The sequence below is a fragment of the Helobdella robusta genome, assembly GCF_000326865.2.
Source record: "Helobdella robusta unplaced genomic scaffold HELROscaffold_22, whole genome shotgun sequence".
Taxonomy (NCBI): Eukaryota; Metazoa; Annelida; class Clitellata; order Rhynchobdellida; family Glossiphoniidae; genus Helobdella; species Helobdella robusta.
The window spans coordinates 2,949,603-2,964,326 of record NW_008704170.1 but is presented as its reverse complement, the minus strand read 5'-3'; the positions used below and the strand labels follow the sequence as shown (position 1 = coordinate 2,964,326).

Below are 14,724 nucleotides of genomic sequence, written 5' to 3'. Positions count from 1 at the left end.
ATTCACTTATATAATGTCATTAAGTTTTAATACATGGATGTTTATATAATTTCAGTCTTGCTCTCTTCCTTTCATCCTATTTGTGTGTGTGTGTATATATGTGTTAATATATATATATATATTTATGAAATATATATGTTCCTATATACATATATATATATAATATAAAGGTTTGTATGAAATAATCCGTTGTATGAATACGCATTTTAATGATGTTTCAAAAGATTGATTGATTTATTTATTTCTAAAGATATGTGTTATACTTTTTATATTCCATAAGGTATATATATATATATATATATCTGTATATATATATATATATATATATATGTGGGTGTGTGTGTTTGTTATATATATATATATATATATATATATATATATATATGTTTTCGTGCTTAGTCTTTTACATCATGATTTTCCCATGGAATCGTACGACGGCACACACACACGCACACACATACATAATGGTAATAATATTGATCATAATAATAATTATTATTATTATCATAATAATAATTACGATACTTTTTATTTCCGGCGCGTAAAATAGCGTTCTAGAATTTTTCGCATTCATACATAATTATATATAACTATAATTATGTTATATGTATGTTCGTCTGCACATATGTGTAATGTCTATATGTATGTGTATATTATACATATGTTCAAATGTGTATATTATATATATATACATTATATATATATATATATATGTGTGTGTGTGCGTGTGGATGTGTGTATTTTTTGATTGTTATCTCCATATCTTAAACGTGTACAACTTTTATCGTTACATCTCTGTATTTTCAAGTTTTCAGTTTTTTAAATTTATTTACATATATATATATATATATATATATATATATATATAAGTATAAATATGAGTAATTTTTATTTACATTATAATAAAAAGATCTAAAAGTTATTGATAAGATTTTTTTTACAGGAGTTGCCCGTGTTGAGTTCTCCCAAATGAAAGTACATAGTCGCTTGAAACGTTAAAGGGAATGTACTTATCTTCATTGTAGCTAGCTACCATTTCTCGGTGCCACCTAGATAACGCTTGCTGAGTTTTAAATACAAAGTGTAAGTTTTTAAGCTCCTGGTTGAACTGCCTTTGAATATGTAATTGCTAAAAAAGATGACAACTAATGAATGGGGACTGCGGATTTCGACTGAAATTCGAGGTACATTTTTGAAATTTGTAATTTTTAACAACCCATCGTGCAAATGTGCTGTCTTAATACACCTAAACATGAGTACAACTTTTTAAATATTCGTAAATTTTGAATCAAACGTCATTTTAAAGTTATAAAATATCGGGAACGAATAAGTTTTTCTTTAACTTACTAGAAGCAGGTTATTTCCATCCATGCTACAATTTTAATTTACAAACAACAAATTGATAAGATAAAAATTTGTATAAGGTTTACAATATTTCTACAAAAATGTGGAAATAAATAGTTAAAATACGTTTTGAAAAGCATTTAAAAGATTGATATACGTACTTGTATGTATGTAGTCATGTTAAAATAAAAAATTATAAGAAGTAATCACAGAGGAATGATTTGCTGAATGAATGAACGAACGAATGAAATTACCAAATAATGATCAATCGAGTGAACGAATTAACAACGAATGATTGGTTCTGAAGAGGATATGCAACAAGAGCGCACAGATCACTTTTAAAAAAGTTTAACCTGTGTCTCTGAGGAGCAAGAGCATAAAGGTTACATTAAATAGCAAGTACGACCTCAAAATTCAATCACACCATCGTACTGCCAGTGTACTCTCAGAATATATGTAAGTAATTAAGTAACGTAAGTAAGAAATACAAACAAAAATATAAATCATGTCATTGTTACTAATAACAAGATGTGATAATTATTATCATATAAAAACGATCACAAATGCATCGATAAAAGGGTATCCCTCGCCATTCAATTAGCTTTGGCTAAAGAGCAACTTTAACGATAATGATATGATAACACCAACGCAATTTTTCAATGAATATAATAAAAATCTTAACTACATTAAAATCTCTTAACAGATGGCAGAAGAACTGGACCCCGCAATGAAACAACAAGTAGCAAGCTCACTTAGGCTGGTAGATAGCCGTAGCAATGGCAAAATAGGCACCAGTTGGATTAACGAATTTAGTAAAACTCTGCCTGGGTTTGAAGACGCCCTCGTATATATTCTCAAAAATTTCTGTGACATTGTACGCAACGACAGCCGGTGCATTGGAAAGTAATTCTTTCACTTTCTGGTTTGTGTTCTCCTTCAGCCAGAATTGCTCTGTATACTGGATGTTTATTTTATGAGGCATCAGATGAAAAATTAAACTCTCGATTTTGAATTTTCAAAAATGCTAAAACGTGATTATGACAACGGATAATGCAAACAATGAATTACCCTATAAGTATTTACATAATTCACATAATCATCTCAGAAATATGGGAGCCTACCTGGGTGAGGCTGAGGGTTATTTTGGTGGGGACGCCGGTGTTCCTGTTGACGAATGCAAACGCATAACTGCCGGCCGGTAAAATCGGTTTCGACCATATCTCTACGTTGCCAATCTTGAATGAAAAAAATTTAAAAAAATCATTTAAGCAACTGAATTCTTCTAATCATCGTAGCATAAACTAATTAATAAGGATAAGATCTGTTGGAAAACAATTACAAAAAGACAGCAATCTAACCATGTTAACTCTTCTTCCTTGGACTCCTAGCTCGTCTTGATTGACAGCAATGGCCATCTTATTCAAGAGCAAATCTTTTGAACTCTTCCTAATTTTCCTCAAATCGTTTGAAATCATCAGAGGAGCTGCCAGGATGCACCACACGGCCATCTGCACTCTCTCCTGGTCTGGACTCAGTCCAAAGTTACCGATGATTAACTGGAGTGTTGGAGGAAAATTATTAAATTATTATAAAAAATTATTAAAGAGAAATAATAATTATAGAGATGATTAACTAAAGTGTGGAAGAAAAATTAGGAGATAATAATTGTGGAAGTGAAGAAATGATATTTGCAATTATAAACATATTCACTGTCAGAAAAAAAAATAGAATACAAAATGAAATATAAGAAGCATCATAAAAATAATAATTTCGTAGGTAAATTTCGTAAATAACTACAATAAAACAATAATTCATTCATAAATCTTTTCAATTCTTTCCCTAATTGCTCTAACCATATCGGGATCATTGAAGTAGCCGGGGCCTGCAACTGCTGCAAAATCACCATTATTCTCTCCATAGAATTTGATGATACTCAGCAAACTATCCCAACTGTCGTCGATGTCGTCAAAATTTCTTGACAAATGGCAGACCTGCGCCTGTGCTGTGTAGTTAGGCTGGAAAGAGGAATAGTTTGAATTATTATTAATAATACAATAATTAAAATATTATAATAAAACCACAACTACTTTCATATGCAAAATATTTGATGTATTGAAGCTTTTTGATAAATATATATAATATAACACATAATTTTAAAAGGCAATATATATATATATATATATATATATAACCTTCTGGAATGACTTTTCATAAAGAGCGTATTCGCAACTCAAAACGATCTGCCTGCCCGTCATATTCAAGAAAAAGTTCATGTTTGGATAACCTTAGAAGATTTAAGATAAAAAATTATTGAAAACAGTGAGATAATTCATAAGCATTGAAAATTTTTTACAATCATTATAAAGGTTGTAAGAATATACAACAGCATGGCAATATGAATAGAAATAAAGAAGAGATGGCTGACCAAATTGATATTGTGATGGGTGGTAGTTGCAGCCATCAAACTTTAAATAATCTACAGTCCAGTCAGCAAATGTTTGTGCATCGAGTTGAAAGTAATGCTCACTGCCCGGGTAGCCTGCGCAAGTCTTTGCCCCGACATCTTCGTACAAGCCAAATTTCAAACCTTTAGAGTGAATCTGTGCCAGTTAGGAAAAAGTTTATGCTATTTATTTTGAAATTTAAAATTGAAATAAATGTGACTTTCCCTATCAATTTAAACCTTAACTTTACATGATCAAATAAATATATTACATTATGCTATATTATATAAAAATAAATTTATAATTGAACAAAATAATATAATAAAAAAAGAAATTTTTAAATGATAATATAAGTGACAAACATAATCAGCAAGAGGCTTCATTCCTTGAGGGAATCTTGCAGCATCTGGCTGAAGTCTTCCTTTCACATCCCTGGTTTTTGCCAGCCAACAATCATCAACAATGACATGGTTGTAGCCCGCCTTTACAAAACCATCAGCCGCCAAATGATCAGCCATTTGTCTGAGAAGTTTGTCACTGCAAGAAAAATGAAAAGAAAAATGATTAAAACAAATTAAGGCATTAATGTTGCACAGACATAATATTTAATTTATCAATATCTTTTATCTTTTTAACTAGTTTGTAAATGCCCTAACAGACCTAATGCAATCATCCGGATAAGCACTACAGTCAGTGGTGCATCTGAATCGTTCCCATGACAACCAACCCATTGGTGGAGTTCGTACTTGGCCGTCTTGAATTGACGAGATACTGGACAACGAGATCAACGTTACGAACGACGAAAACAAAATCACCTGATAGTTAGCAAAATAAATGAACATTACCATTACAGATTACATTACCTTGAATGAAGGCATGAACATTACCATTACAGCACTACACTACTATGATTTTAAACAAGTCATTCATAATGCTAATTTAATAAATAACACAACGCGGATCAATTTATTTTTTCAACCAAAATAGACAAACAAATCCAAACGATCAAAAAAAAAGTTAAAAACCAACGTTCATGATTCCGACGGATTCTTGCTTGGAAGACAATCTCTGAGATCAAAACTAATATCTATCGCAAGTGAGGATTTACCATTAAAAGTAGATTGACATATGACTCAAACACATGATTTAATTTTGTAGCACTTCACTTCGTCACGCGCTATCGAAACGTTCATTCAACAAACCGAAGCTTTAAAAACCTCCCAAACTGAATCAAACAGAACGAATCTATTTTTTTCTGTAATAAATACATATATAAAATAATAAATTTCAACGAAATATAGAAAACCAGCATGGAATAAATTAATGAGATGGTAGAAGCAGGGCGTATGCAAAAAGTTAACAACAGCATTAACATGCCAAACTTTATCTCATCATTCATTCAAAGCACATCAACTCGTTCACTCCACAAACAAAGTCAACAATTTGCAACGAAAAACGATTCAAAAATCCGATTCAGTGTTATTTGCGAGTTTCAAAAAAGCGAATTTGACGTTCGAAAATTTGAATGAAACATTGTTTGTAATGTGAGATAACAGGAATCGTTTCAACAATTCGCTTTACAATTTTGTAACCTACTACCTATCCTAATTATTGTTATAATAATTAAATAAGTAGTTTTCGAAGTTTAAGAAATCTGTACAAAACCGTTTACAAATAATATAAAAAAATTTATATTAGAAGTTTCAAGCTGGCATCGTTTTCGTTTAAGTTTAAAACTAACAGAGGTAACTGTTTTATCGCGTATGCGATTATAAATCGATATTCTTGTTTCGGTATTTCAGTCTATTTCGATTCCTAATCCGCTAGTCGACAAAAGCCACAGAATGTCCGTTCCCCAACAGTATCGTTTCGAGCAACACGGCAGTCAGGTACTTCATGTCAGAGGAGACAGTGATTCAGATCTGGAAGCTCTTTTTAGCGTTCTACACAATAAAGACACCGCGAAATCAACAACCAGTTCCTACAAAAACAGGAAACTTCCGGCATCATTCTTTCGGCCTCCGGAGCCGAGAAATAATTTCCAACAATTTCCTCTTCTACAGCAACAGGATCAATCTCCAGTTGGCAGTAATCCGAACTGTCGATCATTTTACGGATGTTTAGTTGGATCGCACGGCCGATCTATATCGTCCCCGGCTCAACTGCCCAACAACTCCATCATCCAAATGCACCAACAGTGCCAATTAGCGAACAAAGTGGAAGGAATTCCCCAACTTGTTATGGACGACTTTACGACGACAACATGGAACAAAAACCAAAGATTCTATATCGGGTAATGACCATATTAATTAATCACTTTTGAATTAAAAACTTTTTATAGCGCTTACGAAAAACTACTTTATTTTTGATAAATACGTGTTTATTATAGAATTTTTTTTCTAGATTTACAGCTACAACTAAATACGTGTCTATACTTATTAATTATACTCATATTAATTGTTAAATTAATGCTTTCAACGAAATCTATATAAATGGCGTATTATACAATTTTAGACTTTAGCGCCATTGTAATTGCCAGCCATAAACCATACAATACACAATAACAATTTATCAGGATAGGCGCACACACACACATACACGCACGCACACACATACAAACAAACAAACACACACAAACAAACACACAGAGATTATTTAACCTTAATCACAATTGCAATTCTCTCTGCTGCTTATCTTAATATAAAAGTTAGCATTAGAACTGTTGTTATTTTTTGTGTCTATTATTCTTATTCTTCATCTTATTATTCTTTTTATTATTGCCACATTTTCGTGTAGAGATTGTAGAAAATCCATCCACCAATGCATTCACCGTTAATTGTAATAACTCGTGTCGGAACAACATATAATAAAAGTAATTAAATAAGTAATAAAAAAAAGTAATAAAAGTAATAAAAAATAATTGTAATAAAAGTATTGAAAATAATAATAGTTTTTATGATATTTTTAGCAGCGGCTCAACAACACAATGGCAGCAAGCACAAGAAAACAACAACGCCACCAAGCATCATCATCATCATCATCATCCTCCCAGTAACAATCATCATCATCATCATCATCATCATTCTCAGCCTTTTCATCAACATCATCAACAACAACAGCAACATTTTCAACAGCTGCAGCAACAATATTTCTTGCAACAACAACAACAATTACACCAATGCCAACAACAACAACAAAATTCGTTTGATTACTTCACATCCTCATGTTCCTCTCAGTCTCATCAACATTTTGACTATTTACTACATCAGCAAAAACCGCATCAGCTACAGCAACAGCCGCAAGATTTTTGCTGGGAGAATAATGTATTTTCTGATGACGATGTTTTTCAAACGGCCAGGAACAACAACAACATCAACCAAAACAACACGCCGGTCAACAAGAACTGTTAGTTTCTAATCTAAGCGTTTTATTGTACAGTGGTTTTAACACATGTCCAGTTAGGGATAATTCCGAAAAATGCAAGACAAAACCAGTTGCTTGTCGTCAGTTACTTTCGGGTCTGCAAATTTTGTTATAGGCACAAAAGACCCAGCAGTCGCTGGTCTAACAATTTGGAAGAACCTACCTCCTCACAATCTGCCTCAACCAGATATCAACATTGGATGAATTTCGTCTCAAACTCCGAGCTCATCAAGCAACGCTTTTTAGAGCTATTAATATGGCGCTATATAAATTTTCCAATAATAATAATAGACGCACACACGCACACACACACATACATACATACATACATACATACATACATACATACATACATACATACATACATACATACATACATACATACGGCATGCAGATAACAACACTGACACACTTCTTCATATTCAGGTAGACAACAACATCAACAGCTGATGTTCAACGCTGCATCAATAAACCATCCACTGAACAATACTACTACACACTCACAACAACAACATCAACAACAACAACATCAACAACAACATCAACAACGACATCAACAACAAAATTTCTCAGACAATGGCCAATATATATGCTTTGAGTTGCACAAACTTCAGAAAATTAAAGAAAAATTGTATCAGGAACAACAAGCTTTAACTTGCAGAGTAGTAACCGTAGTAGTAGTACAGTAGTAGTAGTAGTACAGTAGTAGTAGTAGTAGTAGTAGTAGTAGTAGTAGTAGTAATATAGTAGTAGTAGTAGTAGAAGTAGTAGTAGTAGTAGTAGTAGTAGTAGTAGTAGTAGTAGTAGTAGTAGTAGTAGTAGTAGTAGTAAGCAATAGTAATAGTGGGCGGTGCGATTGTGTAACGGTAAAGTGCCTGGCTGTGTGTTTGTCTTTTGCCGCAGTTGTAAATTAGAAATAGTAAAATTATTAGTCGTTGGTGTTGTTGCTAATTTGTATAGCGTTTAATTTTCTTACAGGAAATAATGTTATCGGAACTGGTCCACCAGCAAACAACAACAGCAACAACACCCAACAATAACAACAACAACAACAATCAAATTGATCAACAGCAACCACATCAACAGAAAAAACAACTGTCTTGCAACATCCAACAACAACAACTAAAACAGTATCAGCATCAGCAGCTTTTAAGACCGCAACATCTCCATAACCAGCTAAAACATCAGCAACTTCAATTGCAGCAACAACACATTTACACCAATCAACAAATGCAGTTCGATCCGTGTGCTCAACAACAACAACAACAACAACAACAACAACAACAACAACATCAACAAACTACGACTAGCGTTAGCGACATGCATGTCAGGCAAAGCAGCGCTGACAGTGGATTGGGTGATTTTATTGTTATTTAATTCATCAATTCATTCATTCATCAATTCATTCATTAATTCATATATTTATTCAATCATTCATTAATTTCTCCATTCATTCATTCATCTACTCCTCAATCAATCCACTAATTTCAGGAGGTATGGGTACGGCTTATAGTTTGCCAAGAAGCCCTGAGGAATATCTTAGCAATCTCGACGAAGTTGATGCAATAGATGAAGGTGATGCTGTCGTTATTGATGTTGTTGTTGATGTTGTTGTAGTTGATGTTTTTGTTGATGTTGATGTTGTTGTTGATGTTGTTGTTGATGTTGTAGTTGATGTTGTTGTTGTTGTTGATGTTGTTGTTGATGTTGTAGTTGATGTTGTTGTTGATGTTGTTGTTGATGTTGACGTTTATTAGGTTGTAATTCCATTCAAGATAATGTTAACCTTCAAAAATTTTCAATTGGTTTATCTGAACCTTGTATGCATGTACGTACATCTATGAGTATATATGTATGTACAACTGTATGTATGTATGTGTTTGTATGTATGTATGTGTGTGTGTGTATGTATGTACGTACGTACATACGTACGTATGTATGTATGCCATCATGCGTATATTAATTATGTAAATGTGTATGTATCCATTTTTCCTGTAGTATATTATAGAGGGATAATCAATCAACAAATCATTTATTATATATGTATATATGTGTTTCTGTTTCTCTCTCTCTCTCTCTCTCTTTCTCTCTCTCTCTCTCTCTTTCTTTCTCTCTCTCTCTCTTTCTCTCTCTCTCTCTCTCTTTCTTTCTCTCTCTCTCTCTTAATATTCTAAGTAAATGTTCTCAAGCAAGAACAACAAAATTGTCATCACCATCAACAAAAATCTGACCACCCACAACAACATCAACATCATTCTTATCGTCATCGTCATCATCATCTTTATCATAATCATTATCATCAACAACATCAACATACATTCATACACACACCCACACACACACACACACACACACACACACACACACACACACACACACACACATGCACACACACATGCACACACACAAACTTTCAAGCAAACAACATATGTTAAAATTCTTTTGCTTCCTTACTTGATGTATATCTGTTGTGATTTTGTTGCTGAGGCGTTGTTATTGTTACCATTGTTATTTGTATTAGTAGTAGTAGTAGCAGCAGCAGCAGCAGCAGCAGCAGCAGCAGTAGTAGTAGTAGTAGTAGTAGTAGTAGTAGTAGTAGTAGAACAACTTTTTTCATTTTTGCCATTTCACATAAGCGATAATTACAACATCTACTTCTGCCACTACTGATACTAAAGCTACTAAAGTTACTACTACTACTACTACTACTACTACTACTACTACTACTACTACCACTACCACTACTACTACTACCACCACTACTACTACCACTACTACTACTACTACCACTACTACTACTACTACTACTTTCATTGGAACGGTACTAATGCTAATAGTAACATTACTATCATCATAATTTATACGGCACATATTTCTAATAACAACTGTTCTTTTTGGCTCAATACATTATTTTTAGAAATATGGAAATATATATATATATATATATATATATATATATATATATAATATATATATACAAACATATATATATATACATATGTATATATATATATATATGTATATATATATACTTATATACATTCATCCAAGTATATATAGAAGGTTTATGCATTGAATCAACTTTATCTAGGTTAATGCTACTGACAGATGAATAGATTGATGGAAGTTTGGATGAATGAATGGATGGATGAATGGATGGATGGAGAAATAGATAAAAGGATGAGTGAGTGAGTGAGTGAGTGAGTGAGTGAATGAATGAATGAATGAATGAATGAATGAATGAATGAATGAATGAATGAATGAATGAATGAATGAATGAATGAATGAATGAATGAATGAATGAATGAATGAATGAATGAATGAATGAATGAATGAATGAATACTTATGTGAATGGTTGAACAAATGAATAAACAAATGCGCAATCGAACTTCATTAATTTTATTTTTGTTTATTATATCATTACAAACATCCATCTATTTATCAGCTTGTAGCTGACAAAACATAACAAAACGCACATCTCCAATTTGCCTAATCCCTATTTTTTGCCAAATTGCAACCGCAGACGCCGAAAACAACGACATCGTTACTACGGATGCAACACCTTTCGAAAATTGTGTTTACATGTCAGCAGATGCTGCAATGAGGGCGGAAGATGAGGATTCTATATAAAATTTGTCTTCCAATTATTTTCGTTAGCTCATTAGCCAATTAATTAATTAATTAATTAAGTCATTTATTCATTTATTCATTCATGCATTCATTCATAACTTTAAAAATATTTTTTATTTCAAACAGTCAACTAGTCTATTGCAGCAAAAAACTGAACAACACGAGGCTTCGGATTGACGGTGTTACTTGACAAGAAAATTATATGCATAAATGAATGAATGAATGAATGAGTGAATGAATGATTGATTTAATGAACGCGCATTACATATCCATATAATTTTCTTCAGTAACATCCTCGATCCATAAATATTTATGTATATATACATACATAATTTTCGTTTACAAACATGCATTTATAGGGTTATTACGTCAGAATTATTTATGTAATTGCTATTATTATTATTATTGTTGTTATTGTTGTTGTTATCATGATTTTATTAGCCCGTATCAATTAACACCATTAATTTCTACCTCTTGATTACCGCTTATGTAATTATTATTATTATTATTTTCATTCATAGATTTGATTTACCATCGTTCAACTTTGCGATTGCATAATTTTATTTTTTATGAGATTTTCGGTAATAATTTTTTGATTTGTTTCGGATGCTTGTTTATCTCTCTCTCTCTTTCTCTCTTTCTCTCTCTCTCTCTCTCTCTCTCTCTCTTTCTCTCTCTCTCTCTGTGTGTATGTAAGAATGTGTGTGTGAGTGAGTGTGTATGTATGTATGTCTGTGTGTGTGCGTGCGTGTGTATGGGTGTATTTTTTCTTGTATATATGCTAATGTTTGTGTATTTAATTTGTTTTTCGTCTGCTTGAAGAAAGATAAAATTATTTTCCTACTCAACATCGGCAGAACACGCGTTATCAGAAATATTATTTTTATTGCTATTATTTTCATTGTTGTTAAAATTACTACAATTCTTCTTATTATTATTATTATTTATATTGTTATTAGTATTGTCGTTGTTGTTGTTGTTATTGTTATCTATAGATGATATCTTTCCTTTCTTTTTGTTTTCTTTGCTCCTTGGTGTAAAATCACTAATGGTTAGTAATGTATGAATAAATAAATAAATGTTTGTTTGTTTGTTTGCATGTATATATGTGTCTGTTTGTATATATATATATATATATATATATATATATATATATTTATATGTTTGGGCACTGAATGTATTTTTTATCTAATCTTTATTCTAAAATGCCATAGTTTATTTATTTACAATGTTCATCTATGTGTGCATGTAAGTATGTACATAATATATATACATATTCATGTATGTATATATATATGTGTATATATATATATATATATTATTACACATGATGTATATAAGTATGATATATAATATATTTCCTATATTTAATGGGTTTTTACATGCAAATAATAATGAATTTGTACTATTTTTCTATACATATTTTTCGCATTTTTCTTACTAAATGTGTAATTGATTGAGTCATTAATGCAGTTTTTACTTACTCGTACGTTATATCATCATTCTAGTCTGTATGTTTTTGTGCTGTGTTAAGTATTTATATTTGTAATTTTTCGGTTTATATTTCAATTTTCTTTACGTTTCATCTCGTTAAAAGCGTTATGAATTTGAATTCACTTTTCGCAAGAGTTCACTTTTCACATTTTTTAAAAATATTCCATCAACAGTTTAAATTTTAGTAATCAGGGAACTTCTTTCAGCCTTTCTTCCTATTTTTTATTCTTTGTTTGTAGATTTTTAAATGAAGATATTGTTAAAATATTTCATTTTTTAATCTATTGAAAGATTTTAACTCAATTTCATAATTTCCGGAACAGTATATGTCTGTTCTAGTGTATCTCTCATCTTCGCTTATCGTCGCGAATCCTAATCAGTAATCAGTCATTGATTAGTGACTCTGGCCATGTAAAACAAACAAAATAGTTCTGGGCATCACTGTTACAAAAGTGATGGCCAATGGTGAATGTACACAATACACTGTAGGTAACTGTATGAACTGTATTGTTGATTTCTTCTGTTGTAGTGATGTTTTATTTCATGTATGACAACTCTAACTAAATGAATGTTTAGTGAATGAGCGCTTAATTTGATTGAATCTTTTGTAGTTTTCAACATCAAGAAATGTTTCAGTTTATATCTCATCAATATTTTATTTTATTATTTTTTATTACAGCAAGCTGTTTACCTGTGATAATGATATTAACATTGGGATTTTCACTCATTCATTCATTTTTAGAGTTTATATGCATATATACACACACACACACACACATATATATATGTATATACATATATATAATTTTTAATTCATTCATGTATGTATTGTATAAGGAGCAACAGACAGTTATAATTTTGATACATAGATATGTGATTCAGCCATTTTTTCATACATTTTTCTATATATTATTTTCTTCGACAGACATTTTTACTAATTGCTCTAATATTCTTTATTGAGTTTCTTTTCTATTTTTCTTTCGTTGAGAAAACTTTAATTTTACTATTTCAATTTATTAGATAATTACTGCATTAAAAGGTATTGAATGTTACACGTATGTGTGTGTGTGTGTGTTCTCTTCTATTTTCCCTCTTGTTTTACTTAGTAATATTTCTGTAACATCGTCAGGATTTTAAATATTTTTTTAAACCAAAGTTTCGATAAGAACATTTGAACAGCCTTCATCATCAATTGATTCTGTACAAGTTCTAACCACTGTACATACTAACATTATATACAAAGTATTTGAATTTTTCGACAAACATTATTTATATATTTAGCAGACTGAAAGAAATGGAGATATAGAAAGAAGGAAGAGAGTATCAAAGAGGGGGTAAATTGAAGAGAGATAGATTTAACTTTTTATTCGGTTGAAAAAAAAAACAAACAAAAATTGTTTTCTCAAGTTAAGATAAAAAATTTGTTGACGTTTGTTTGTTAGAAGAGTAATTTCGTTCAGTTGATTTGTTATTCATTCGTTCATTCATCCATTTTTATAATCCTTCCAATCATCATTCATTTACTTATCTATTAATCCATCCATCCATTCACCCATCCATCCATCTATCTATCCAATCACTCCTTCATTGCATTTTAAAATTTCAGAATCATATCTATCACCCCATCAAGTTTGTTTTATACTTTATCAAAAAAGTCCGTTACAGATTTTAAAAGTTTGAACTTGAATGATACGTTTAAGCTGAAGCATTTTTTAAAACTTTTCAACGTTTCGTGGACAGAACTTTATCTATTTAAATTCAAAAATAAATTTTGAATATATAAAAGCAATTTATTACCATTTATAGTATTATTAGTATTACATATTTAATATTACATATTTATTATTTTAAATTATGAATCGTTATATTTCTTTCTGGTATTATCAATTAATATTTAACATTACAGCCACGGCATATCAATTTTTATATTTATAGTGAAAATAATTATTTCTAGATCTCATTTGTTATTACATATAACGTAATTAAATGATTGTTCTCTTTAAGCGTCCAGTTCCTTTGTTCAATCATTCATTCATATCAACAAAGCTCAACCATCCATTCATTCATCCATCCATCCAATCAATCATTCATCCATCCATTCAATCAATCATTCATCAATCCACTTATTCATTCATCCATCCATAAAATGTCAAGAAATATAGCCTTTATATAAATACATTAATGATTAAAACAGAAAATATGAATATATATATATATATATATATACATATAGATGTATGTAAATACAAAAATACATAATATATATATATATATATATATATATATATATATATATATATATATATATATATATATATATATATGTTGGTAATAGACCATAATTTTTACAATATTCTATAAATTCTACCGAATGTGTGGCGATATATA

General features: G+C 30.8%; 2 protein-coding genes across 2 annotated transcripts; one reads left to right on the top strand and one right to left on the bottom strand.

Annotated features, from left to right (window-relative positions):
• Window positions 1–1,342: 1,342 nt before the first annotated feature.
• Window positions 1,343–4,630, bottom strand: HELRODRAFT_111560 (hypothetical protein; the record flags this gene model as incomplete). The annotated part of the gene is made up of 8 exons (XM_009018807.1): window positions 1,343–2,302; window positions 2,466–2,579; window positions 2,703–2,900; window positions 3,198–3,359; window positions 3,537–3,628; window positions 3,770–3,944; window positions 4,151–4,325; window positions 4,449–4,630. 8 exons carry the CDS (start codon window positions 4,628–4,630, stop codon window positions 2,093–2,095), a joined length of 1,308 nt encoding a protein of 435 aa, XP_009017055.1. The 3' UTR covers window positions 1,343–2,092.
• A 1,002-nt stretch (window positions 4,631–5,632) lies between these two features.
• HELRODRAFT_172141 (hypothetical protein) lies at window positions 5,633–10,842 on the top strand (the record flags this gene model as incomplete). Its single annotated transcript, XM_009018806.1, has 6 exons — window positions 5,633–6,081; window positions 6,437–6,494; window positions 6,908–7,111; window positions 8,283–8,568; window positions 8,703–8,786; window positions 10,736–10,842. 6 exons carry the CDS (start codon window positions 5,633–5,635, stop codon window positions 10,840–10,842), a joined length of 1,188 nt encoding a protein of 395 aa, XP_009017054.1.
• Window positions 10,843–14,724: the final 3,882 nt, after the last annotated feature.